The sequence below is a fragment of the Alosa sapidissima genome, chromosome 13 (genome assembly GCF_018492685.1).
Source record: "Alosa sapidissima isolate fAloSap1 chromosome 13, fAloSap1.pri, whole genome shotgun sequence".
Classification (NCBI taxonomy): domain Eukaryota; kingdom Metazoa; phylum Chordata; class Actinopteri; order Clupeiformes; family Clupeidae; genus Alosa; species Alosa sapidissima.
The window spans coordinates 14,754,228-14,781,787 of NC_055969.1; the positions used below are offsets into that span (position 1 = coordinate 14,754,228).

The window sequence follows — 27,560 nt, forward strand, 5'->3', positions numbered from 1 at the left end:
GGGCGTCACACCAGATTAGGTTATGGCAGCTTGAGTGGGCCATTTCACCTGAGGTGACCCAATCATGGCACTAGCTAAAGGTTGCCTTCTCTATGCGCGGCTGAGAGGGGGAAGATTGAAAACAATATTAGCCTGTATATTTGATGCGGTCAGGGTTCAGAATGTGATTTAGTTGGGTGCATTGAGAAGTCAGAGCAAATTAACTTCGGCCGGCCAAGAATCACACCCCAGCACTGGCACTAACAAGATACAATTTAGCGCAGCGCTAGATTCTGCAAAATTGGAAGGAGATGGGGAGTTAGGCTACTGCACCATGCTCCTTATTATTTTGGTTCAGTTTGAGGCCCATCTAATATTCACCTCAGTAACACAGCACACCTCATTATGCTAATACAGAACACTATTATTTTTCGATTGGCTTTACTGCTGAATTTGGAACCAGGAAACCTACATTCAGGAAGAGAGACGGCAGATATTTATTTATATTAAAAACCCAAGTGGCGTCTCTCAATATCTCCATATTTACCAACGTCTTTCAAACTTTCAAATTTAAATTTGCGTGATCCGATCCATTTCTTAGAACAATGCATAATGCAGCTCCAGCAGGATCTAGTCTGTTCTGATGTACCCATGTCTGCTTAGTGTGCTCCAGCATATCGTCTTCTTCAACATCACCATCATCATTCTTATCTCAATCTTCAGCATCCTCCTTTTCATCAGCATCCGCATCATCCTCCTCATAGTCATTCCTCGCCATCTTTCCCCCCCCCATCAACTGCATGTTCCATCATCATCTTCCTCACGCCATTTCTCAGCCACGGGTCACGTTCCATGTCTCCCCTTAGCCCTCCACTCCAACCAGCCCTCCTCAGTAGCAAACTCTGCAGCCTGATTGCAGAGAGGCCCATGAGAGCTGCCAAGTGTGTGTGCAAATCACCTCAGTCGCGAGGTCATCACAACACTCAGCAGCACTCCACTTGTGTCTCCAATAGCACGCTCGTCCAACAAAGACCGTAACACAGACGTGTATTTTTTGAAAAGCATTTGAGGACCAGGGGAGAGAACATGCATTGCATTCTGTTTGTCTGTATTCTGTAGTTTGACCCTAGACATCTCAGACAATACAGGGAGGACATCCTGAGCCTCACTACACACAACAAAAGCCTGACTTTATCAGCAGCGCTCCATTCTCTCCCCGTACACCCCGGGAGAGACGGCTTGCAAATTCATTTTTATTCATCACGCCGCCTTTCATCAACAAAGATGTTTGAAATTCATCTCCGTTCCTGTGCCTGTGAAGTCTTTGATGAGGAGAGAAGGCAGAGGAGGGAGAGTGTGCGTGTGCATACAGTATGTGGGATTTTCACATACATAGACACAGCCCTTACTGTCTCAGTATATTATCTGCTTCAAGACCACCCTTTGCATATTCTTTGTACTTATTTATGTGATGCTAAGCAATTTATAGTCCAGGTAAGATACATATTTTATCAGTGCATGCTCCAGTCCATGGGAATCAAACTTCATATGGTTTTGTGTAAGTTTTGCTTACTGCACATTTTGGTCTGGGCTCAAACCTGCAGTGCTAGTATGAGAGGCAGGCGTGCTAGCAAGAAGGCTAAAACCCAACATTTTGCTGGCATGTCTCCACTGAACTCCACTGTCTGGCTCCCCTGTTACTCATGGTCTACCTGACGTGCATTAGGGTCTAAGGTGAGGGTTAGACCAGGTGTGTCTTGCTCTACCTGACGTACATTAGGGTCTAAGGCTAGGGTTAAACCAGGTGCGCATTTGCGGAGTGTAATTAAGCAATATAGCACGAGTGAGAGTGGGATTGGTAATGGATACTCCCACGGGTGTTGCTCGGCCGTAGCCAGGAGGCCGGAGGCCAATCCCACTCTCACTCGTGCTATATTGCTTTTATACAACAATTCTACCACAAACGAAATAATCTGACACCCCATTATTGTTTAGAAAATGTTTATTCCAACTTCGTTTTTATGCATCAAAAAATAGTTCCATGGCATTGTGCCCAGATCGGATTTGGCGATGGTTTTCAAATTAATGTCTCTCTACGTTTAAGATAACCAGGTGTTAAAACGGGCCATGTCGTTTGCTTAACGGTGTTGCTTTCGTGCCAGCTCTTTTCAGTACAGTCCAATTCGTCTAAGCTGATGGAGACACACCTGGATGGAGACGCACCTGGATGAAGATGCACTCCTCCCGCTTGACTGTCTGTTCCTCCTCATCATCCGTCATTTCATATATTAACTCAATTTATTTTAGGGAAATCGATCTCTTTTTTCTCCAATTGCCAAGGCTACTCGCTTTTATAAATTATGAGAACTTCAATTAAATTTAAATTTAACGTTATTGCTACATTGTGTCAAGCATTATAGAATCTTCGCATTGTATCGTGCAGTGATTTATTATAAGCTGTGCAAAGTCTGAGTTGAAATGTCCAGGGATATTCCAACTCATGGAACATCTCTCTGCCAAACAGAAACAAATAAATAGTTCCATAGAACCCAATTGTTGTATAAAAATAGTTTTAGTTGAATGTACGCACTGCTTTCACATTTGGTGTAGCCAGTTACATTGATTCTGGTGGAAGCAAATTGTAATAGCATTCGCTCCGCAAAAAGAATGTTTTAATTACGTGTCTGGTGTAGCCTGCCTGTAAGAACGGCGTGCCTTCCTCCTGTAGTAGACCACAGGACACATAGTCCAACACTTTGCAAGGAGTAACTCTACTGTACATAAAGCAGGATGGACCACCTTTACCCGGCAACCATTTCACTTTTTGTTTTTCTCCATCCTTCCTTCTGCGTCTTTCATTCTCTCTCCCTTCTGTGACAGGAGGGCCTGCAGTTGCATCCTGTACAGTACAGCCACCAAAGAGCGGCTCGGTGCAGTGAGAGGCAAAACAGGATATGCGGTTGGAAAATGGTGATTCTCTCACTTCGCGAGATGATTTCCTCCCAGTCATCCTCTGCAATGGCCGGGAAGTGCCTACTTATCACCACGCAAATTAAAATATTACTGTCCTCTGAGGAGAATTGGACCGAATTTCTGAAATGTTTGAGATTCAACGCGAACGCACCATGTGCCATTTAAAATGAGAGTTTAAAAACAAAAGTACGCAAGTGTGTTAGGATCCCAAAATACATTTGAGGAACTTGAGAGCACATCCTGCGAGACAAAGTCTATATCTTGCATGCACAGCATGTGTGTGTGTGTGTGTGTACGTGCGTGTTCCTTTCATTCTATCTGTCTCCAAGTTTCTTTATCAGTAGTTTGGTTGAGTACCTGTATACGCATGTCTGTCTGTGTGTGTCTGCTGGAAAATGGCAAAACATCAGTCTGACATTCTGCCTTTCCATTCATGTCCATCTGTGTTTTTCTATCCGTCTGTCTGTGAGCAGTCTGTCAGCCTCTCTCTCCCTCTCTCTCTAAGCAGCCTATCTGTCAATCATTCTCTCTTTCTCTGCAAGTAACCGGTTTGTTTGTTTGTTTGTCTGTCTGTCTGTCTCCCTGCAAGCAACTTGTCTGTCTGTCGCATTCTCTCTCCCTCTCTGTCTGTACCTCTCGGTTTGACTGTGAATGGCTGCTAACTCTCTCTGTAAATCTTACAAACCCTGTCTGTCTGCTTGCCTAGCTGTTTCTGAGCAGCATCTGTCTGTCTGTCTGTCTGCTTGCCTAGCTGTCTGTGAGCAGTGTCTGTCTGCTTGTCTGTGTGTGAGCAGCGTGTGTCTGTCTGTCTGTCTGTCACCCACCTGTGAGCGCTCCCCCAAGGCTCCCTCTGCGGAGCTGTTTGCCGTCCTCGCTCAGCTGCCGCTTGAACTTGAGGGCCATGCCCGAGCCATGCGACACCTCCGGGTTGCTGCACTTCCGGAGGGGCATGGAAGGGGGGTACAGGATGTTATCCAGCTGCAGAAGAGGGAGGAAGAGCGGACACAAACACAGGAGTTCATCAGGGATCGCCACTCAACAGCCCTCTGATCATATCACACCTAACCAGAAACCACATGACCATGACATAATGAAGGATTCCTGCCATCAGTGAACGGGACAATGCAATACCGTATGCAGTTGCTCCAGACAACACAGAGTGAACTCACATTGATATACAGCTCAACAGAAGTTGTATGTCAACTTGCTATTACTGTATACAATACATTCTTATAGGAACATGCTTGACATTTCATAACAAGTGATTATTGTATGTGTGTAGATGTGTGTATACATATGAAATGCATTATTTTATATTTGGCTGTGTATTGGTGCTGATTGATTGATTGATTTTATTTGACCCTTTTTGTTAGAAAAATGATACAGCTTTACACCATACATTAAAAAAAAACAAAAAGTCAGGATAACACAATAAAGACCTGGGGCTTATTTCCATTGCGGTCCCTTGAGGGGGGGGGGGGCAGAGGAGATGGCAACAGACCAAACATCAATCAAACATCCATACATATATTAAAGTGCCATATTTTCAGTGCCAGCTTAAAACCTCCTAAACTTCTGACCATCTTTATATTTCCCTGGCAACCTGTTCCACAGGCTTGTTGCTACATACAAAAAGGACACTTTACCTAAGCTGACTACTTGTTGTGAACCAAATAAGCACTTGGCAGTATAATCTAATTTTACACAAGCCCCCTTACAAACTGGACATACATTTCTGTCTTATTGCGGTCACATTAGCAATTATAACTAGGATTCTCTATATGTTCCCTTTCTCACCCATCTCATTATATACTGTAAAACACAGAGGTTGTTGTGAGTTAGCTGACAGTGAAAGCCATGCACGTATTGGCAGAATCAATTTGGAGAAGAAGTGAGAGCAAACTGGGGATGGCGGCGGCACTTCCTTATAACCTTTCAAAATGTTTACTCCTTACATAAGCACTGATTTTCTCTCATTAAGGCTTTCTGCGAAGATCTGAGCATCCCCAAATCTCTCTCTCTCTCACACACACACACACACACACACACACACACACACAAACAATCCTTTTCCATGCACATCAGTGATTCTTAATCTTTGGCACGTAAATATATTTGTCATTATAATGGCAAATTGAGTGCATTGGGGGAAAAGGGAACATTAAAAAAGTTTCAATTTGATTTGTTATGCTTCTGAGCTTTTGAGTGGGATATTCGCTTGGGAGATCTTTGGGCAAAACAGTCACCACCTTTATCAATTCAAGCAGAACGACATGGTCATGTTACAATATGACATTATTGTTGAAGTTTAATCAAACCATAAAGTAAAGCTTAACACAGCATGACACCCTGCAGTTACATAATATAATTGTGTATTATAAAGCAGTTGCTTGTCTATTACAAGTACAAACCATTTCATTGCAAGTGAGTACTAAGTAGCATAGTTTTATGACCGATTTGACCGTCACCCAAAATGAAAATGTTTAGTAGCCCTGCATGTCTACGTGCAAAATGTTCTTGGCTTGCAGCATAGGTTTTTCAATTGTTATCAAACGCAAAGCATGCACAAAATCTTAACGAGTCAAATCAGTATAAAATATTGTAACACATTTAACGTCCATTCCCCTATTATGTGTCTATGGGTCCGGGTACCTTAATTTGATCGGAGAAAAGGCTTTGGGATAAACCTCGCCACAAAGTGTACACCTCAAGATGAACTCTAGCAGGGCATCCTGCTGGTCGTACCACAGTATATAATATGACCGCAACACAGTGCTACATACACATACATAATCAGAAGAAAACACATTTTGTTTGTTTGTGTGTGTGTGTGTGTGTGTGTGTGTGTTTCAGGGGGTGGTCCCCAGGGACCAAAAGCTTCTAGGCTATTCCTTATCAGCCTAGTGGGGCTGCATGCCCACCAACTTTCATGTGCCCTGGTGTTTGAGCGTCCTGGGAATGACCAACCAAAAATCAATGAAAAAACACATGGAAAAGAAAAACAACAACCAAAAAAAACATTGACAAAACCTATAGGACCTATATAATTAGGACTTATATGATAAGCAAAGTACTGGAGTAAAATTAACATAATGGCAGTGCTTAAACTGCATTCAACTCCACCCATTTTGCAAGCTGCACTGTTTGAATGGATAATTCAGGCTACACCATTGACACACAATGGATACTCTGAGGAAAAATAAAAGATCAGGGTATTACCATCACATATCCAAAGTTTTTTTTTTTGTCTATGGCAGCCTGACTTACAGGTTTCATGCCACACCACTCCTAAAACCAATATAGGAAATGGAAGGAAAGACTGAGTTACATAACATCAAGGTCAATGTCATAGGCTTCCGGAAGCCTCCAGGTGGTATTGGATCATGTTACTAGGAAGGGGGCTGATGTGTCCTCACTGTGCTGTTGTCCAGCACAACAATGAGTGCCATGTCAGAATACGGCCGAGTTTGTAAGCAGGGACGCTGCGCGGCAACCAGGAGGGACGGTGTTCCAGCTCGAAACACCTCTACGGTCAGAACAATAGCGGCGCAGAGGAAACGGTCCTCCCAGTGAACACAAACATGAGCTGGCCCCTGAGCGCGCTTATGACAAGTCGTACGGAGGAAATGCCCACCCGCTCAAGAGAGACTGATTCATCATCCCGCTTGTTTGCAGTGCAGACACACATAAACACGCACAAATGGAGGCAAACGCTACCACAGAGATTGAATTGAATTGATGTGTCAGCGCACGCACACACACACACACACACTTACAAAAAAGGAACTACTGCTTAGAGACATAAAAATTCCAATGGATGACAGCACAGAAGGGTTCCTCTGCAGACCATGTTCCTGTTTCACTAAACTTCTGAACCACAACTTCATTCTACAGCTATGCCAATTGTTCACGTGGAGAGAGAACACACAGGGTACAGAATGCCCAGAACCACATTGGTCAGGACAATTGGCTCCATAGAGCCTCTGGGATTTTTCACATTCCCTTAAGGGTTTTCCGCACGACTGAGGGAAGTGGAAAGCCCAGTTTTTACAAAAGACTGTCTTTTCCCGCCGAAGCTGGTCTGCCCTGCGGGGCTCTGGAGGGACCAGTCATGAGACGTTTCCTCCCATTCAAAAAGGGGCACCATCCCAGTGATGAGCCACCCAGCCAGTGACTGGCTCTCGCCACCACTTACTCACTGCTGACTGGCTGTGAAAAAACAAAGACGGCATTGTTAAGACACGCACAGTGCCATGAAAGATGAAAAAGCCATAGAGCCCGAATGGAGGCGGCGTTCATCCTCCCCACATCTGGCTGCTCACTGGGAACTCGTCGAGCCGTAAAAGTTCGCCCCGGGACAAAAGGGAAGACGAGGCGAAGGTGTGTTCCTGTCAGTCTCAGGGAAACAGAGGAAATAATCCAACCTGCGGTGCCAACTTTCCACTGGTGCAACACCCAGAATAAAAAATGCCACGCTTGCAGCTCATGCTACATCAAAGGAAGTCAGGTCTAAAGCAAGAGGTACCTCACCAGACTTTTTCAGCTGACATATCAGTTATTGTAGAGCTGATATGACCTAAGCATTAGTACAGACTGGAGATAGGAACGATTATATCAGACAAGCAACAGATACAGCAATGCCCTGCTATCAGGGTTTAAAGGGGTGAATAAAAGGCTGTTGTATACTTAAAGCTAGAATAAGTTAGCCAAGTATAAAAAAAGGGAGCACTCACTGCATCAAAACACAAACTCTGTATTTACATGTATTGAAAGGATACAAAACAAAGACATCTAAAAGAAGAAAATAAATAATAATGTAATAAAAAAGATCAGTGATTGATGGCCCCAGAATCCACCCGATAGAGACAAACTGAATAAAAATCAGTGGCGCTACAAAAAACGATTTAATTTTATCGGTGCAGATATCACAACGCTGTGCTTTATTATATAACCGTCCATCTGGTTGGAAGCGGCTAGAGTATCGTCAGGCTCCCAGTCTGTGCAAAGCTGCTCAAATTGGCTGCCAGGATTTAAGAGCTCTATAACAACAGCACTGGTGGTGGAACGGTAGTCATTGTCTCTTAATTGCACTTCAGCTCTCGCTAATGTCTTTGCTGTGGCGGGGCCCAAAGAGAGGTTTTTCCAGGTCAGCGGTGTTCTTCCTTCTGGCCCAAACTAGGGTAGGCCAATAGCACAGTTCAAAAGATAGCTTACGTGTGTGTGTGTGTGTGTGTGTGTGTGTGTGTGTGTGTGTGTGTGTGTGTTTTCCCTCAGAAACACATAGGACTAACACATTGAGAGCTGCAGAAAGCTTTAATGTGAATTTCTATGACTATCGCAGTCAGTAACAGATAGACAGACAAACAGTCCAGCACAACATGTTTTGCATCTGCATTACAGAATGTACCCTTGAATAAAATAAATCCAAGGTATTCATACACATAAACATGCATACATGAAGTGGAATGTGACATTCTACTGGGAGCCACAAAAAGTGTCACAAACATATTGCCTTTGACTATCCAGTTTTCCATAATCTACAGTGAATCATTGTGCCACAGACATCATTGTGGCAGACTTCATTAACATATTTTTCTCCATTTAGTTTCTAACCAAATTTCAAACTGTTTCAAAACCAAACCAGCCTAGAGGGCACACATCGGACGACTGACCTTTGAAAAGAAGCCTTTATTCTACTACACCTAAAAACAATGAGCTCATCTCCTGGCCCCCTGCCAGTAGCTAGTAAATATCTCGCTGTGTTCGCTCAATAAATACAGATGGGGAGTCGTAAAAATCCCATCATGCACTGGGAGCCAGCGGCACGGCTCGTGTGCTGACTAAACGCCGTCTTGTGTTTACACACAAACAGCTCCGATCCGGGCCAAAGATGAAGGCCAGCGATGATTAATGGCCTCTGGGAGGAAGAACATTTCTCTTCTCCTGAACACACAGGTGTGGCCGTCGCTCTCTGAACATTCATCATCAATCGCAATCGGGTTTCAATGACGTCACCTAATATCAGATTGGATGGCGTGCATTTTTGATAAATCGTCAAAGCCATTGAGCTGTGGGCGCCCCCACGAGTAATGACTTTTCAAGAGCTATTTTTTGATTACCCATTCAGGATGACAAACGAGGGAGTTCCATCATTGGAAAAGTAAACAAATGCGGTGAAAATTAAGTTAAATGTAAATATCATGCCACTGTTCTTAGGCAATATATCAACACTGAGCACTATTATTACCACCATCCAACCATGTGATTAATAATGAGCCTCCAAAAACACTAAACAAAAAACACATCAACATGGCACAGCAACATACACACCAAGGGCATAAAACCTGCTTTAAATAGAAAGTTCCCCTGTCGCCACTGATGATGACTGTTTTGGTAACCCCCTGCACCATGCCTGAAATATGATGCTTTGTTTTTAGTGATAATCGTTGTTGTGACAATGGTGTGGTGCCCCATCGGAATACAGGAGCAGAACACCTTTTGACTACCCCTCATGTACCTGTCTTATTACCATCAGCAACACCCCCACCCCCCCCTTTTCTCTCTCTGGAGACTAATCCAGTTATCAAGGAAAGATTAGTGCGGTAGTGGCTCCTGCAGAGCTTCTCCGAAGAACGATCCCAAACACACTTATGTAACTTCGTCTGAAAACAGCCGGAACAGGATCGCTGAATGATGACCTATGGTAAGCAGCTTAATTGGTAGGTGCTAAGAACAGTCTAAGGATATCAGTCTTGTCACAGGAGCTGCCCCCAGACCGTTCAAATGCTTGTTTGAGTGCGGAGAATGTCCAAATGGCACACCGGTGTGGACCCGTGAGTACTTCACAAGCAGACCCTACCAAATGGCCAGAAGTGGAGAGCGAAGAGCAGAGTTTCGGAGACTGAAACTCATGTCCAGTTAGTACTGGATAAGGAACACAACCCTGAGCTGAAGGTCATGGGTCAAATTTGCTCAACCGGTCGAGCAAGAGGCTAATCCCACCCAGGTCAGAGGTTCAATCCCAGGGAGCTGTAACACTAATGAAATGCATACCTGATCTTATTTTGGGAGAAAGTGCCTGCTAAAGAAATGAACATACAAATATGCAAGTCTGCTGGTTCTGCATCATAACCCAAAATACCTAGGTTACCTATTTACCCCTTCAAAGGCATAATTCTGACAGGGTTAATATCTATTTACAGAATCTTCACTAGCACGTAACAGGCTCAGTCAATGGACAGATTACCTGGTGATGACCTCTTAAGTCTACTATAAAAAGGCAGCCTGACACTGGATGCCATCACAACAACAACAACAACATTTTTTATAGCTCTTTATCAAGGCACTCAAATCCAGACATCAATGCTCTCAGTAAAATCCACCACAGCAACTGGCTTCAAAAATTGCCCCAGTAACCTGCACTCAAATGTGTGTGAGTGGGGCTTAGAACTCAGAACTACATTACTAAGGGGTTGCTGGGTTACAGGTAGGCAGGCAAGTCACACCACTCCCTCTGGCATTTTTTTTTTTATTTCGTAATTTTGTTCTATTTATTTATATAATTGTCTAGTATATATAATACATATAACAAAATAGTAAATACAGTATATACATAAACACTTTACTACTCAGAACTGATGCGCTACATGTGGAGTTCTTTCTGAAGAGAACAATGGGGGGGGGGGGGGAATGAATTACAGCTTTCTGAGATTTAATTACTGCATGCATTCCATCACCTCATTCTGCTCCTCAATGCAAACTTCAGCCAGAGCTCTCATACCTGATGTGATCAAAGTCAGTGAACAAGAAGACAGGTACAGGTTTGAGATGTGTTCATTCACAGGCAAAGACAGACAGAAAGAGAGGGAAAGTGCCTAAGGCTACTGAAGGCTGCCTGATAAGCCTGACACTGCAGAGAGAAAAGGCTTTTTTCCCCTCTCCAATTTCAATTGAACCCAAATCCCTCCAGAACTACATGCTGCACAAACTGAGAAGAAAAAAAAAACTAAAACACAAAACACAAAGTCAGTGCAATTTTCTGTTTGGTGCCAATCCCACACTTCACAGCTCCTGGGGTTGGAGACGCGGCTTTGACACTTCTTCATGCTCACAACAGTAGTGGGTGTTGGTGACATTCAATCTTTGTCATTCCTGCTGTCCAGAGCAATGCCAAGCCTCCAAAGCAGGAGATGGGGGGTGGGGTTGGCAGGTTTGCAGGGGGGATAGATGGCAGCTCCTCTCTTCAGCTTCGCCAACAACCTTCCGTGTAAGGTGAAGGCATGGCATGTTTTTATGGTAAATCGCCCACGCCCACACCAAGCTCATATCCAAAACATGGTGACTCCCTCTTTTGGCTCAGAGTGGCCACAAAAATAAATGTGTGTGTGTGTGTGTGTGTGTGTGTGTGTGTGTTGGGGAGGGGGTCCACAGTACACAGACTACTTGGTCCATAACAAGCTCCTTGGTCCATTCCAGCTTTTCCCGTGATGTCACTTGCCTAACGCCAAAGGCATGTTTCGAGAAGCAGAGCTTGCTGTTTGATAAGCCTTGTTCAAACCTTGGAGTTGGACAAAGTCAACACCTTCCAAGGCTTAGTGCAGCATGGAGGCAATGTCACTCAGAGCCTTATCTTATTTTCACACACAGAAAACAAAGGCTTGATTCCTTTCAAACAAGCATAAAGCAGACCTCCAATCAAGCATTCTCTGTGATAAATTCAGGTGAGTAATGTAGTGAATAAAAACAGTACTGAGTAGAGTGGTAAAAACATACCGGTCCGAGGCCGAGCACTATATAAACCTATTTGAAATGCACTATGAAAGCTTCTGTGTGGCTCAGAGTGTCCGTAAGACGTCACATCACAAGAACTGTGAGTGATCACAGAGCAAGCTGTGAGAAGTACCTTTTATTCTCAGAAGAAACAAGAGTGATCACTGAGACAAAAAGACTGACGTACTCTCTCGCTGGGGGAGGGGGGGGGGGGGGGGGGGGCGGGCAATGAAGACTTTAAAAAACCTGTCAGGTTCAAAGACAGAAAAGATGCCAGAAGGAGCCGAGGCGAGTTGAGGGAAAATAAAAGATAAAGGGATGTGAGAAAGAGACAAGAAAGAAAGGCAGAGGAAAAAGGCAGACACAAAATTTAAAGAGAGAGAGAGAGAGAGGAGAGAGAGAGAGAGAGAGAGAGAGAGAGAGAGAGAGAGAGAGAGAGAGAGAGAGAGAGAGAGAGAGAGAGAGAGAGAGAGAGAGAGAGAGAGAGAGACTCATTTTCTGGAAATAGCTTTCACACCCATCAGCACCACACAGAGAGCAGAACAAACCCTCAGTGGTCCCTACAGTTGGGGTTCGGAGTGGCTGTTCAGCCTGTGGGGAGTCTTACCCAACCACCCAGGCACACAGCCAAGCAGCACAGGCTGCTCCAATCATCAACAACCACCCTGCCACAGGAGCCAGCCTACTCATCCCCATCTCCATGAAATTATCACACCATCAAATGGTACCGTGATCAGTATCATCATAACAATCACCCCATCCTACTCCACATTTCTTCAAAGAAAAAAAAAATGACCTCAGACAGGATGTCTATCAGAACAAAAATAAATAAAAATAAACAAAATTTTCCCCGGAACACCCAAGGGGGTAACATTCCTCCCATCACACGTGTCTTCAAAACAAAATAAATAAATAAATAAATAAATAAATAAAATCACTTGTGGCCAATATTCTAGAGAGAAATTGGAGTATTTATAAAAATCTAACCACATTATTACTCAACTCTCTCTTGTTGTTGTTGCTGCTGCAGCTGCTGTTGTTGTGGCTGTCGTTGGCATAATCAGAGCTCACCTGACCCCTGGAGATACCTTTTCATTTCATGTTAATATCCCCCGCCACGAAGGGCCACCAAGAGGAGGCAAACATAATGGATGTATTAACACCATGTAAATACACATGTTCGCCACGCCAGGGACGCACTCTATTTATCTCAAGTGGCCAGTTTTTGTTGTTGCTGATTATTTTATAATCATTATAAACAGGATGAAAAATGTGATGGTGGTCTTTATGAAGATGATAATGATAAAGGATTCAGCCCCATCAAATTCACCCACCTAAGCATATTGTGTAAGCCTATGATCGCTTACATTAATTGAGTGTTTGTCTCTTCTGCCCTAACAAACGCTGACGAAAGCAATGCAACACATTAAGGATTAGACAGCGCCTGTGGGCAGAAATCTCTCGACACCGAACCAAACGACCTCTGACTTAAACGTGCTCCCTGGCTTTTGCATTTATGACTGGTCCAGGCAAAATGAAAATGCAATGTGTTGCATAACTGTTATAAACTGATAATCTCCTGATCAACAGTCTACACACAAATGAGAGCCACCGTATCAACTTCATACCATTAAATGATCTACCTTCAAGGGATTTGACATGAAGCTGTTTGGCTCAGATAGACAAAACATCATTTCTATGTTTACATAAAGCTTTAGTAGGAAATTATATACCACACAGTTACGGTCACAGAGCTGAAAAAAAGAAATCCCTTGAAGCATTGAAATAGCCTTAAGGTCTGTATGTTGACTGAGCGTGCAAAGAAAGTATTCTCTGTGATTTAAAAAACAACAAAAAAACAACAGTATACACAGAAAAATAGCCCATGACCGTTACAACTACACTAATTAATACACTGAGATTTTGAACCCATTTCAAAACGATCTTCTACAACTACTGTTGCAATTGTTATTTGAAGATGAAAACATAGCAAATAGCATTCAAACCTTGAACAACTGACTTTTTCTTAGCATTACGTCCATGTCGTCAATCTGTTGATGCATTTATGCATTTAATTTCATGCCTTACTTACAGTCGAAAGATGTAATAACCAGGTTGTATTCTCGACTTGCAGATTCATCAACAACATTAAAAGTTGAAACATTTCATTACTTCATTGAGATTCATCATACAGACACATAAGCCGATTGATTTAGTGGTCCATTCTAATGAAAACTAGCATCAATCTCCTCTAATGTTGTGTAATATACTTCACTTATTGGTCACTGAAGTTCAGGATTAGTGGTCAGTGTCCTAATAATCTGAATTTATTAACATCATAATAACTGTAATAAATCTCCTGATGCGAAATGAATCTGTTCCTGCTAGGAAACCCATGGCTATGCTACAGAATGACAGTGACATCTTAGATGGTAGGGACACTGCTTGAAATTAGGTCTCATCATCAAACATAGGCAAGGCAGCAATATCTTACGGTGTCCAGGTGCATGAACAATGCATGCATATTCTCAAATCTTTCAACAAAATTTAAACTTAATACTATGTGTACTTAATACATGTGTCTTTAAGTCCCCCCCCCCCCCATTTCACATTAACCACTGTAACTGTAAAACAACCGTAAAACTCCCGTTTGATTGATCTGGTTGTACTACGGTTTCCTTATTAAGGTGCAAAGTCCTTGGACCATAAATTCAAACACAGATAAGATTGTCCCCTTTCATGAGAAAACAAGGGATAATTACTCTCTGAAATGATGACAGGAATCTTTTCTGAGTTGAGAAACAAGGGAACACTCATCTATATGATCAGCCACTTCTTTTTATGGTTGGGAGAGGGGTAAAGTACATCAGAGAAAGAAAGGCCTTCGATTTCTGAATACTCTGAATCTGTATCCATTAAAAAAAAAAACACACATCTTTGGAACAGTGAAAAGGATTCTTAACCAGATTTGCACTCACTCACATGGCCACCAAAACAACATATTAAGACCCAAATCACCTTAATCATACTGTATTGAGGAGACTCCCAAATCATATTTTGCAATGCCAACATTTGTTTTTCCACTTCACCAGCTAGGCTTACAAAACAGACATCCTTCATATCCATGCTGATGGCAAGTAACCCTTTAGACCTGAAATGTAAATGGCTAGCCCTCAGCTCATCCTTAAGCCATCAGGTTCATTTCACCAGAGGAAGTGAGCAAAGACTGTCAAACAAATTACCACAGGGGAAGACCTTGAGAGAGTTATTTTCCGTAACATGAGACATAGTTGAGTTGCTGCTGCTGCTGTACTATTTCCTCCCCCTCTCATCACAAATCAGTGACCTGACACACGAGCACCTAGGACACGTGCTTATCCCCTAGCGAGGGTGAACCCCAAGTTAAGCCTTCTGACACTCTATTGACACTGCCCTGCTCGATCACTCCCCCTGTAGATCTCCCTCCATTTCTCCCTCTCTCTCCCCCCCTCTCTCTCTCTCTCAACCCAGAATAGTCCAGGGCTGCAAGCAGAGGAGTAACGTGAGAGAAGGAACCCGCAGTTCAATGCCGGCAGCCCTTAAAGACTAACCACGAGGATGGGCAAGATGTTCCAGAATGAAAACCCAGAACACGGAACTCAAGAGGGTTTGACTGGAGAGGTCTGGAGGGGGCAAAGGATCAGGGTTTTAATATCACTTTTCTACAGACTGAAGGGAGACAGAAACCTGGCAACTCCTGTGTTTTTCCATTAAGCTATTACCACCATTATAGCATAATATTCATATTGAATTCCCTCTCTGCACAGTGTCTGGCACTTTAGACAGGAGAGAAGACATTTGGCAGGCTTTCTCCATTCAGCCATAACTTCCATTATGTCCACAATCATATCTGTTAAAGGCCGGATCTTGTGAGCCCGTGGTGTTTAACCTGACACAAATGGGTGTGATGGCTATGCTCTCGCTGCTGAACAGCTGAGTAAGAAAACACCCATCAGCTGTTATCTTCTCTGCCGTGCCTTCCCAGAAGATTGGTCTTCCAACTCATAGAAAAATGAAACAGCAGGGAAGGATGAGGAATGGACGAAGGCCTTGTTTGCAAAGCCTCAGGTGCTTTCCAATGGAGGACACTCTTTGAACAAACTCAAACAGCACTTCTACAGTGATTATTCCTCTGCCGGTTCAATAACCACCCGATTTCTTCTCGCTCTGCTGATATGGGCGAACGATAATTGCGAGACAATGCTACGCATGTTTATGTGCAATCAAACATGATGAACACGAATCGAAGCAATTGGGCGAAACTAGATTTCCCTCCAGTTTACAAGGTTTTTAAAAAAAAAAAACCTGTATTTTTTTTCATCTCGATTCACGTCACACATCATGTCACACATTTGCGTGCAAAGCAGGCTAGCACAGAACAATGTGTAGAAGGTTCCCTGCACTTGTGTGATTGCGGAGGCTGGCCTCACCGAGTTGGATGTAGATTGAGTGTGGGTAGATCTGAGTAAACACTCAGACAATGGCGATTCAAATGGCGATAATTCCACCAAGAGATCCTCCATCCTCATAGCCTGTGCTCAAATCCATGGAAACGGGTGACTCTCAGCAGTGGCGCTGCCTGCTGGAGCCACAGGCCACATTCTTTGTGAGGTTTTGGAAGAATTATGGCGGCCAAATAACAGCCTGCCTCCCTGGTGCATGCTCCTAGAGGCTGGCTTGTTGTCAGTGTAGTAACTGAGAAGCCCTTAAAGAATCTGCCCCCGAAAGGCACCAAGACGACAGATACCAATAGTCTAGCTTGAGGAAACAATTGTGAGGTAAGGCCTTCAGCAAACACCATATTCCACCGCATTTGCATTAGGATGCATTCACAATTAAGAAAAATCAGCATGGAAAGATCTGGGTTACAGTGGCACAACATGTGGTGGTCATAAGTCAGAGCTCTGACCAGTGGTTGAGGGTAAATAGAAGGGTGAGGATTTGATGATCTACATCCAGCCAAAAGGGTTATAAGATCTCATTGTTCCCTTGGGACGTTACAGCACCCATCCCCTCTACAGAACTTTCTCAGAGGTTCTCGGCCTCCGGAGCGCCATTTTGCTCGATGACCTCACAGGCCTCACATCTGCCTGGCCTCAACTCTCACCCCATTCCAGTCCCAAAGTCCCAATCACCCATGGCTAGAGAAGAGGTCAAAGTGTGTTTATGCTCCGCAGCCAAACAGCGAGCAGAGCCTGGCTCATGGGCAACATTGCCTTGAGAGGTAGAGGAGAAAGCTTGTCGGGTGGTCCTGCTCTGCTCTCACGGTCCCACAGCTTTCTCCGAGATCGCCTCCCACCTCCCCTGTAATATCTTTGGCAGGCTTTGAACCCGGCACCCTTCAAAAACCCTCTCTGTGGGGATTGAAGCTTCCTGTGTTGACACAAGTCTGCTGCTGGATAAACGCAACCAAAACAGCATTTTCTGAGGGTGTAAAGAGAGCCTGTGGCTATTCCCAACGAGGGAAGAGTGAAAATTAGGAGGGACTTAAACCAAGGTTTCAAAGCCTAATGAATGACTGGATCATAACTTTACAAAGAGAAAACTGCCGCCAACGTCAGTGCTCATCACTGTTTTATGAATGCAGCCAAAATAAGGGCTCACCATGCGAACTTGAAACACCCGTCATGAGATAGGAACCTAGATACTTGGTCTACTTCCCAAGTAGGTCCCCTTCTATAATTGGTAATTAGGTGAGATCTTGATCTCAGAAAACAGTGCTTGTAATAGCTAAGCATAATATAATACAAGCCCATCTGAATGTATAACAGATAGGTCTAGCTACATCTCATGGTCTGTGTATGACTTTTTGTGTGACTGTGCATGATTTGTTTTCAGAAACAAGATGGTGTTAAAAATCACAAAAACACTATACAACTTCAAAGTCATGTCAAGTGAAGCGATCTAGTAAAAGCAAACACCCAAAGACGTAGACCAAAGAGTAAAGAGTGAGGTCACACATCCTCTAGTATACAATGGAAATAAAATAGGCAAAAGACTTAAAATAAATGCATGAATGCATAATGGACATCCAATGGATACTTCATATGTACTATGACAAAGTCCAATAAGTCAAAAAAGACAAAGACAAAAGTTGGGTCTTAAAAAATGTTATGGGCCTGTTAAAAAGGAGTAAACTTTTCCACTGCATAAGAGCAACAACAGAGGAGGAAAAAAACAGCAAATCAGTCTAAAATGTCTGACTCAAGTGACTTGGTGCGTACAATTTCACCAAAATGTCAATCCACCAGAACGGCAAGACTCACCACAAAAAGTCAGACACCTCCAGTCCTCCTACAACAGAGAAATGTACTTTACTCCTTAACCCAACCTACATCTCTGCAGACCAATCAACAAAAAGAGACCAAAGGTCAATAGCAAAAATGTGAACACATACAGTACTTTCCCAAACAAGTATCGCCTGAGACATTACAGAGGGACTTCAACTGACAACCCCGCAAAACATTTCTCTGCAGTGCCGACACATCCACTTTCTCAGGCTCTATGTTAAGGTCCATTAGGACCAACTCTGGGACCGATTCTCAATTCCCGTGACCATTCCTTCCCCCAGATACACTGGTTGTGGCCACCTGGCCCCAAAGGATGCTCTGTCCATATATGTTTGCTCCCACGGATATTTTTAAGCTTACATTTATGTGTTTTTATGTCATTTACTGACACAGAGGGCAGGAGTAAGTAATTGTTCTCCTTATTCTTATTTATGGGGGGGGGGGGGGGGGGGTGGTAGTGGGTTTCCCTAAACATTTCAGGAAAGTTGTTTGTTTGTCCAGCAAGGTCATCCACTAGTTCCTCATGCCTGCATGGAAGTGAGTCACAAGATCACAAGATTCTAAGTCCCACAGAATTCACCTCCAACCCAACATCATCTTCAATCTAATCACATTAACAGAATCACTCCTCTACACAGACAGGTCTGACATTAGAAAGTGTGAAATGTTAGCCAAGGATGTACTGATGCAATTTATTTCACATCGGCCTTGGTGAGAAAAGTGGCCAATTACGAAAGACTAAAGATTTCTTCCTGCACATACACATTTGTCAGCCTTTCAAGAAAAACTCAAACAAAAACTACAGATACTTCTGCATGGCATCCATGTTTGCATAACAAAGACTTCTATGAATAGAACCTATTAGCTTTTGTGATTGGCAGCTACTTGAATGTCTTTATTTTGACAGCATCTATGTCACTTCAGAAGCCTCAGGCTTTGTTTGGTATTAAACATTCTCTGTGTCTCACTGACCTTATTTAAAATAATGCAATTCATGGCACCAACAATTAAAATAATTTCTTGAGGACATTTTCAATAGGGCTTTGTTAAACCACAACAGTAAACTTCATTATTGTTTGTGATGAAGCATTTACAGTTTAAACAAAGGCTTTGAAGAAGTGGTTTGGAATCTTAACACAAATCACTGTTTATACTTCATCCGTATGCCCAAAAAATAACTATACTATCAATTTCATATTTATCTTGAAAAAGAGATCACAAACAAAGACTAAATGAATGCATCCAACGGACCTGGTACCCTATGTCATTCACAAAATATTTCAAGTTAATCAAAGGTGCTCAATGGTCTTTCTGTGCATGAGTGTTACCCCATGAAAGTACAGGCTAAAAAGTCTCTTACCTTGCATCTATCCGAAGACTCACACCCACCCACTGTAAGATGTCCACGACGCGCCATTTGTTTCAATGATTCAATTCGATACCAACATTGGCAATACTTAACAAAAACTCACACTATCTTCCCTTCATTGTCCACTCTCTCTCACAACCAATATGAATGAATGAACCAAGAGCGAAAAATCGAAGCCACTTCCTGTGATGACATCGACGGCCACCATAGATGGAAGACAAGCCTTAAACAGATTAAAGCTGAATCCTCTTACTCACTAAGCCATTCATTGACACTGAACATCTCCTTTTGGAAGCCTATAACCTTGTGAAAATAGATGTTCTGCTTATTTATAACCTTTAGGTTGCACCTTTGATGTTTTGCTGTGGAGAATCACTAGAGAGCATTATGGCTTATTGGTGTTTTCTGTGTGGCCGTATATTAGTGCAGGTTATGTATGACAGACAAACACAAACACTTCAAATGTCCCTTATCATTTAAGGCTAGTGAGGACCATGACCAAGTAACCACTGTAAGTTGGCCATATTGGTGAATAATTATATAATAACTAGATGTACCGCAGAGTGGTACAAAATATGACCACCGTCCAGTCCAGCACATTTTTTCCACAAAAATAAATCACGCTGAAAGGCCTATATGATTCTAACTGTCTTATGCATTATCCACACTCAATTCTCATTGGTATCTGCTAGACAACAAGTACCAAAACATGATTAGTTCATAGATTTCACATGTAAAATTCATTTTATACAACCCCACCCCCATCTTGCCTGTTCATAATTCTGAGAAATTCTTGAATTGTGTGCATGTGTGCGTGTACACGTTAATGTTTATGTGTGTGTGTGTGTGTGCGTGCGTGCTTGTGTGTTTGCCTGCGTATGTGTGTTTGTGCATGTGCATGCATGCGTACATATGTCTACTGTGTGAATATGTGTCATACGTATGATTACTGTGAATGTATGTGTGTGCGTGTGTATCAGTTTATGCACATGTGTGCACATGGAATGGGTTAACATGACCTCTGGAGGCAAACATACGGGAAAAATTGGTCATCCTAGGCCCTACGGTTCTCAAGATATTCACAGAAAACTGTGTCTGCCCTACCCTCCTTTCGGGGGTCTAGTACTAGCTACAGATCAAAACAAAAAACGATGGTTCCATGCTATCCATGTGGGGTTACATGCCCACCAAGTTTCGTGTACCCCGGTCTTTCAGTGTCCCGGGAATCCTTGTTGGTGTACGGTCACTAAATGTACACATAAATTATTTTATTGTAAGGCCCCCCATAAACGATGAATTGGGGAAATGAAGTCCACAAAACTTGGCACGCATTCGGAGGGTGTCAATGATCCTACACTTTCAATTTCGTGCAGTTTTGTTTACACCTAATTTTTTGCTTTTTAATTTAACTAGGTGGCCCTATACATGAAATAAGTGGTAATGGGATGGGTTGACATGCCCCCTTAAGACCAACATACAAAAAAAAGGTGGACCTCCTAGGCCCTACGGTTCTCGAGATATTCACAGAAAACTGTCTCCGGCCACCTACAGGCCAGTTGGTGTATAGTAACATAAATTAATTTATTGTGTGGCCCCCCATTAACGGAATTCCACGAAACTTGGCGTGCATTCAGAGAGTGTCATAATGATCCTACACTTCCAATTTCGTGCAGTTTTGACTATGTTAGGTCACAGATACATGCGATTACAACACCTCATTTTTACTTTTTTGTGTTTAACTAGGTGGCGCTATACATGAAATGAGTGGGTATGGAATGGGTTGACATGGCCCCTTGAGATCAACATACAAAAAAATGGTCCTCCTAAACCTTACGGTTCTCGAGATATTCACAGAAAACTGTGTCTGCCCTACCCTCCTTTCGGGGGGTGCAGTCCAGCGGGGGGGGCTACAGATCAAAACGAAAAACGATGGTTCCATGCTATCCATATGGGGTTACATGCCCACCAAGTTTCGTCTACCCCGGTCTTTCAGTGTCCCGCGAATCCTTGACGGAAATTTGGACATGCGAAAAAGAAAAAGAAAAAAAAAAATCTGACTAAACCTATATGCTTCGCTTCGCTGCGCGGCGGTCATAATAATAATAATAATAATAATAATAATAATAGTTGATGAACAAAATGTCCACACACAGTCTGCAATGTGGTTAAAGTTGGTAGTGAATTTTACGGCTTTACACCATGTACGCATCATTTTTCAACGCTGCAGTGATCCACAGCTCATCTTACAAAGTGACAGGATAAATTTGGTCAGACAAGTTATTTGAGGATAGATCATAATTCAACCTCATAATTTAACTCAAAAGTAGCGTGGCAGAAAGTGGAGGCCAAGAAAGAGGCCTGGCAGCTCTACTTCTGGCAATGTTCTTTTCTCACCCCTTATAATCACAGGCAGTAGGCCTAATCAGCCTCACTGTTATGAAAAAAATACAGTCACTAGATTGCTAGAGGAACATTCACTTTTTCACATTATCTTCAAATGGGCATAACACGCAGGCCTATGTGTGCATCATAGACCTGAGGGCACATAATAGATGACTATGACAATTGTCTGGCCAATAAAATCTCAGGATATGGTAAACATCAGCACCCTGGCCCCGTCCCCAATTCTCATGATTCCAATATATAAACATAAATAGCAGAGGTGGTTTCATCGGTGGCTATTCTGGCTATGTGCCAGAGTAACAGGTATGTTTCTCCCAAACAAATTCAGTTTAATCTTAATAAAGTCCTTTTTGCTAGAGCCAAACACATCAGCGCTGACTGACCCTCATTTGTTGGTTAAACACAAGTTCCATCGACTTGAATCTGGCTACATGGTTTACATCATGCGAGTATAAACTTACGGTGTCCAGTTTGTGTACCTTTGGTATGCAGCTGAAGCAACAACGTCTTGTAAACAATTGGGGGGGGAGGGGAGATCCTGAGGATAAAGCCACCTTCCACATTCAAGCTGTCCGGAGTTTATGGCAGGCTGATAACTGCCTGACATGAGGTTGAGGTCCTGTCACAGCCTGCTACTTGCAGATGAGCCAAGACCTGCTCCTTGCCACACATGCAGCCAGAGAGCTTGATTAACTGACGCTGCTTGGCCTGGCCTAGACATCACCTACAAGACACTTCAGCCTCAGGACAGGAGGTTTGAGGACCATGGACCACAGGACATGTAACAGCCCCATAGATCAGTTTGTCATCTTTCACTTGCACTCCAGGAGAGCTGAATGTACTTTGAAGAGAGATGGAGCTCTATGAAGTAGGTGAAACCAGTCCAAACCTGGCTGGCAACTCACCAAGTTAGTTTACCGGTAGCTGTGTCATGACTTGCACTCCTGTCTAGAATAATTCTTTTTTTTTTCAGTGACACAATCATGCAGCAATGGCAAAGCAATGCAGATTTACTGCATGAATGCATGTTGCAGTACACTGAACTATCATAAAAGTGTCTAGGCAGTTTCACGAGTAATTAAGAGCTAACATGCTCTGTGAGATATTCATTTGGAAATAGGCCTACCTGTTCAGATTAAAACTCTCAAACAACCATGTAGCCATCAAACAGAGAAACTCTCTTTATAACTGGCCAGAAGGCCAAAATGATTGTGTTTGTCATCTTATGTCCATTTCGATGAGAAAATAAATAAGATTGTGCAAGAATAAGATTGTGCCTTTTAAAACTAAACAGAAAAAGAAAAGCAACCCAATGCAGCTTGACTTTATGATTTAATGTTCTAACCCTATGCGTTACTCACTAGAAGGAGTGTTGAAATTTCCTAACAAGATATGGCATGGTTGGTGATTATTGTTGAAACTGTGATTGAAACGTGCCCATGCAGGTAGTCTCAAGAGTAACATTAATGGACTTGGGACGTGAGAGTTAAATGACTGAGTAGCCTAATTATTTGAAGAATCTGAAACCAAGCAGCTCACTTTCACCCAGAACTTTCTCAAGCGTTGTTGACCAAACAAACACAGACAGCCCGACAGAAAACACACCTGTCGCTGGCTAATCCATTGAAAGGACCGCAGTGAATGAAGACATCTTGTTGTCCGAAAAAACTGCAACTCACCATTTCTTGTTCATCTTCATCTTCGTCTTCTTCTGGCTCGTCTTCTTTTATAACCTCTATTAGCTGAAGAGAACGCTCGTAGTAGTCGCACTTCGCCTCCTCGCTTGTTACATCTTCCTTCCCCTTTCCCAGATGGATTTCGTCTATTGAATCTTTCCGTTGAAACTCGCCAAAATTGACAGTTTCGCATTCAATATCCTCTGGTGTTATCTCGTTGTCAGATATAGTGTCGGAGCTCAGTGAAGATCTCCTTTCACCAATGCCATATGTGTCGAAATGTTCCTCCTCCATTGCGTTTTAATTAGCCTTGCCGACAACTTGAATACTGAGGTGCACTTATTTAACTTCTATGCCCTCTAATCCTTGGAAAAACATCATTAAGGCTGAACGTTGAATTCATCTTTAAGCTAGAGCTGTCTAGCGAACGCACAACGAGCTCCCATTGAAAAGAAGCGAGGTGGCGTGAGTACGTCTCATCCCTGCTCTTTCCAACTTTGATAGTAACGCTGAAGCAGCGTCTGCCGGGTGCCTGTTGCTTCAGCGTGAGGAGAACTCCTCCCACCTTGACCCGATTGCCTGCGCCAATCACCGTAAATAGGCTATACCAGGGGTTCCCAAACTTTTCCACGACAAGGCCCCCCAAATACCACTAGGTTCTGGCCAAGGACCCCCGTGATGTGTTATTAAACCCATCGAGAATACTACGGCAAATGTAAAAATACATTAAGCTAATCCTAATAATTATTTTAGCCACAAACACTTCGCGATGGAGCAGTGGAGCATTTACAGTGTGTAAAAATTGTATTTGGGGCTCTGTTCTATATGAGAGCTATCACTTTACTATTATTCCCAGTCATTATCATGGAAAATATAATGTTCAGATATGCGACACATTATTATAATGGCATTGTATAACAACCCTCATAGTAATAGGTATATTTTAAAATTTTCAAATGTATTTATTTGTTGCTTTTATTTTTCCTTCCAACTTGCTGAGGCCCCCCTGGCCCCAAGGGGCCCCGGCCCCCACTTTGAAAACCACTGGGCTATACCACTGACCTTTGCACGAACGAGGTCATGGAAGCGAGTATGTCACAGTATTGAAGAGTTTAGTGCTGTAAACGTTTAGTGCTGTCTGTCACCACTGTAGCTGAGCATAGGCATACAACATCTAACACTATAAGCTACTCCATTCTGAAGGAGACTTACCCTATGGCATTTAGGTCTAGGCCTACTGTAGCCTATGTTGCATGATGTCACTTGTATGGGTATGTCACCTGCATAAGGGTAAACTAAATGCCATGTTGTTAACTGAATAATAACATTATATTAAAGAGCAGATAACTGTAGTTTTGGCAGAATTAACATTCAAGAGAGAAATATTCTCATAATTTACAGAATTAATCATTTGAATCATGTAGGCTCTAATGAATATATTATTCTGCCATATTCTATCCTAAACTATTAAAAACAATACTACAAGGTTAAATAACAAAATTAAGTTTGACCTGTATTTTATTTTAAAACTTGTGGTAGTACTTCTGTTTCAACAACATCACACATTTGTTTCATTCAGGTCCTGACCAGTTTCTTGGTTAAACTCTTATGGCTGTTTTCAGGTCTGCAATTACAAGAGTAATATATCAGTATGTGAACAGCTACACCTGGAGGAAGCTGTGTTGTGCAACAACTGCTGGTGTGAATGGTCAGATAAGTTACAGCATCCATGAAGCTATTATACCAGTGCACTAGGAAGCAGGAAAATGCTCGAAATGCATTGCCTTCCATTGTTTTCAGTTTAGACAACTGATATAATCAGCAACACATGTATGTTCAGAGAAATTGCTTTTCTTTTATCATTTTCTGACTTAACAATTCTATTAATACTGTGCATTCAGGCTACCTATACTGAATGGGTGTGTGTATTTCCATATATGCTTGGGTATATTTCCATATTTGATTGTGTGTATACTGTATGTGTGTGTGTGTGTGTGTGTGTGTGTGTGTGTGTGTGTGTGTGTGTGTGTGTGTGTCATAAACAAATTTAAAGACAAAGAAAAGTTGTCTGTAAAAGATGTCTGAACTGCAACCTTTAAAACCTCCCTCCATTAGCACTTTGTTCCTCTACTCTTTATAGTATTCATTTAAGAAACATTGCCATTTGCCATATAAGATGGCAAACTAAGATGTGCCATGACCTCTCACATGGCATCAACAATATGCATACATATGTTTCCCTGATACCATGATACCAAAACCTCAACTTACTGTGTGTTTTCCCCTCCTCTGTCTGTGGTTTCCGGTGTGCCCCTTTCCTCTTTCAGTCAGTGAGCACATCTTTAACACTCTTGCAGCTCCTACAGCTGAAAACGGCCATTCAGCAACACCTCAAAAACCATTTGAGATGAAACTGTACCACTCAAGGATATGTAGCGCAGCACATAGGGTTTCTGGATAAAAGATAATTGTATGAACATCCCATACTTGCGTAAAACATATACAACGTAAATCCTTTCTGTCATTGTGTTAGAGATATTGAGCGTGAACGGTAGTGATATCTTAAATGTCTGAAATCTTGTGGTGAGACACTATGACAATTTTTTTTTAATCCCATAATTTCCCCCATTGTGTTTTAATGACCTGTTTGTCATCTGTGTAGACCACATGCATTCAAAAAATAAAATAAAATAAAACAGCCAGGAAAAAAAACAGTCAAAGGTTCTGTAATTGTATGATTTAGTTCAATGTGGAAGGAGCATTAACATTGAATACATGAATACAGTATTTTGCTAAGTCCTTCTCCAAAAAACTCAGATTCAGGTTCAGAATCAAAAACAAAATAACAGCCCAATTACCAAGAACTTGCAGTGGAAAATAATGTTTCTAAACCCATCCTAGGGTGTTTATTTTGGCTTCAGACATATTCAGCATTTGCTCAACGGATAGCTATAGTAGCTAGGAGGAAAAGCTTTCCTCGAAAGCTTCACTGTACAGTATGCAGTAACCTCACACGTCATTTAAATGTAAATATTTTTAAACTATCAATACTCACATTGTCTTTTCTTCTCTGAGCTTTCTGTTATGCCCAGTCAGTGCGATGTTTCTTGTCAAACTGCCCAGTGCCAACTTCGACACTTGTGTTCATTTCCACTGAGGTCATGGCATCTGGCAGTTGTCCTGCACCTTGTGTGTCCTATGATGTCATGGCCAGTGTTGGCCCTGTTGACATTTAAAAACATTAATCCCCAATGTCTTCTTTTTTTATTTCATGTAGTCTCTTTAGCACACAAACAAATCCAGGCACAATATACTTTTTTTTTCGTTTGAAAGGCATTTTCAACTATTGTGTGCACTATTTTTACGGTTTGTGCACAAAATGGTAACCACCTGTTCTGGTCCAAAGGTCGTCTATTATCAACAGAGCTTGACAAACCAAGCCATCGTCCCTGAATGCATGAAATGACCATTAATTTTTTAACTGCCATAAACCACCTCAAACATGGGAGAGGTCTGGATAGTGAAGTCTTGGGGTACAGACATTTTAAATAATATTATATATATATATTAACCACTGACTTTTAAGTTAATTCTCTGCTTTTATATCCACATTGTGTGTTAGTCTTTAGAAAAGTATGCCTTCAAATTTTTACAATGAGTTGCAATGCCTCAACAACATCGATATTAACATCATTATTTTGATTCAGTATGAATGTATCTAGTTGGAAGGGTCTGAAGTTCGGCACTATCACAAGGAAGGACAAACATGCTCAGTTACCTTTCAGTATATTGCACAACAGGCTCTTAATCTCTAGAATAAACAGACAGGCGTACTGTTAATACCCATGGTCTCCACAACCAAAACAGTCTTCTTCCATGGGAGAGCTGAGCTAAAGCGGCAGCTATATATTTATCTTTTTTCATGAATAACTCATACACTTACTCTGCAACATATGCTTGAGACACACTCACCCTGTTCACACCCATATGTGTGACTTCAGTCAGCAGTAACTGAGGGACATCGACGCCTCTCTGCTCAAGGACTCTACTCCCCAAGAGAGG

General features: G+C 42.4%; 1 protein-coding gene across 1 annotated transcript in view; it reads right to left on the reverse strand.

Annotated features, from left to right (window-relative positions):
- Positions 1–24,026, reverse strand: part of mast4 (microtubule associated serine/threonine kinase family member 4) — a 112,166-nt gene extending 88,140 nt beyond the window's left edge. Inside the window, 2 exon segments of the mRNA XM_042058652.1 lie at positions 3,777–3,930; positions 23,502–24,026. Of these exon segments, the coding sequence (XP_041914586.1) occupies positions 3,777–3,930; positions 23,502–23,792 (445 nt within the window). The 5' untranslated portion in view covers positions 23,793–24,026.
- Positions 24,027–27,560: the final 3,534 nt, after the last annotated feature.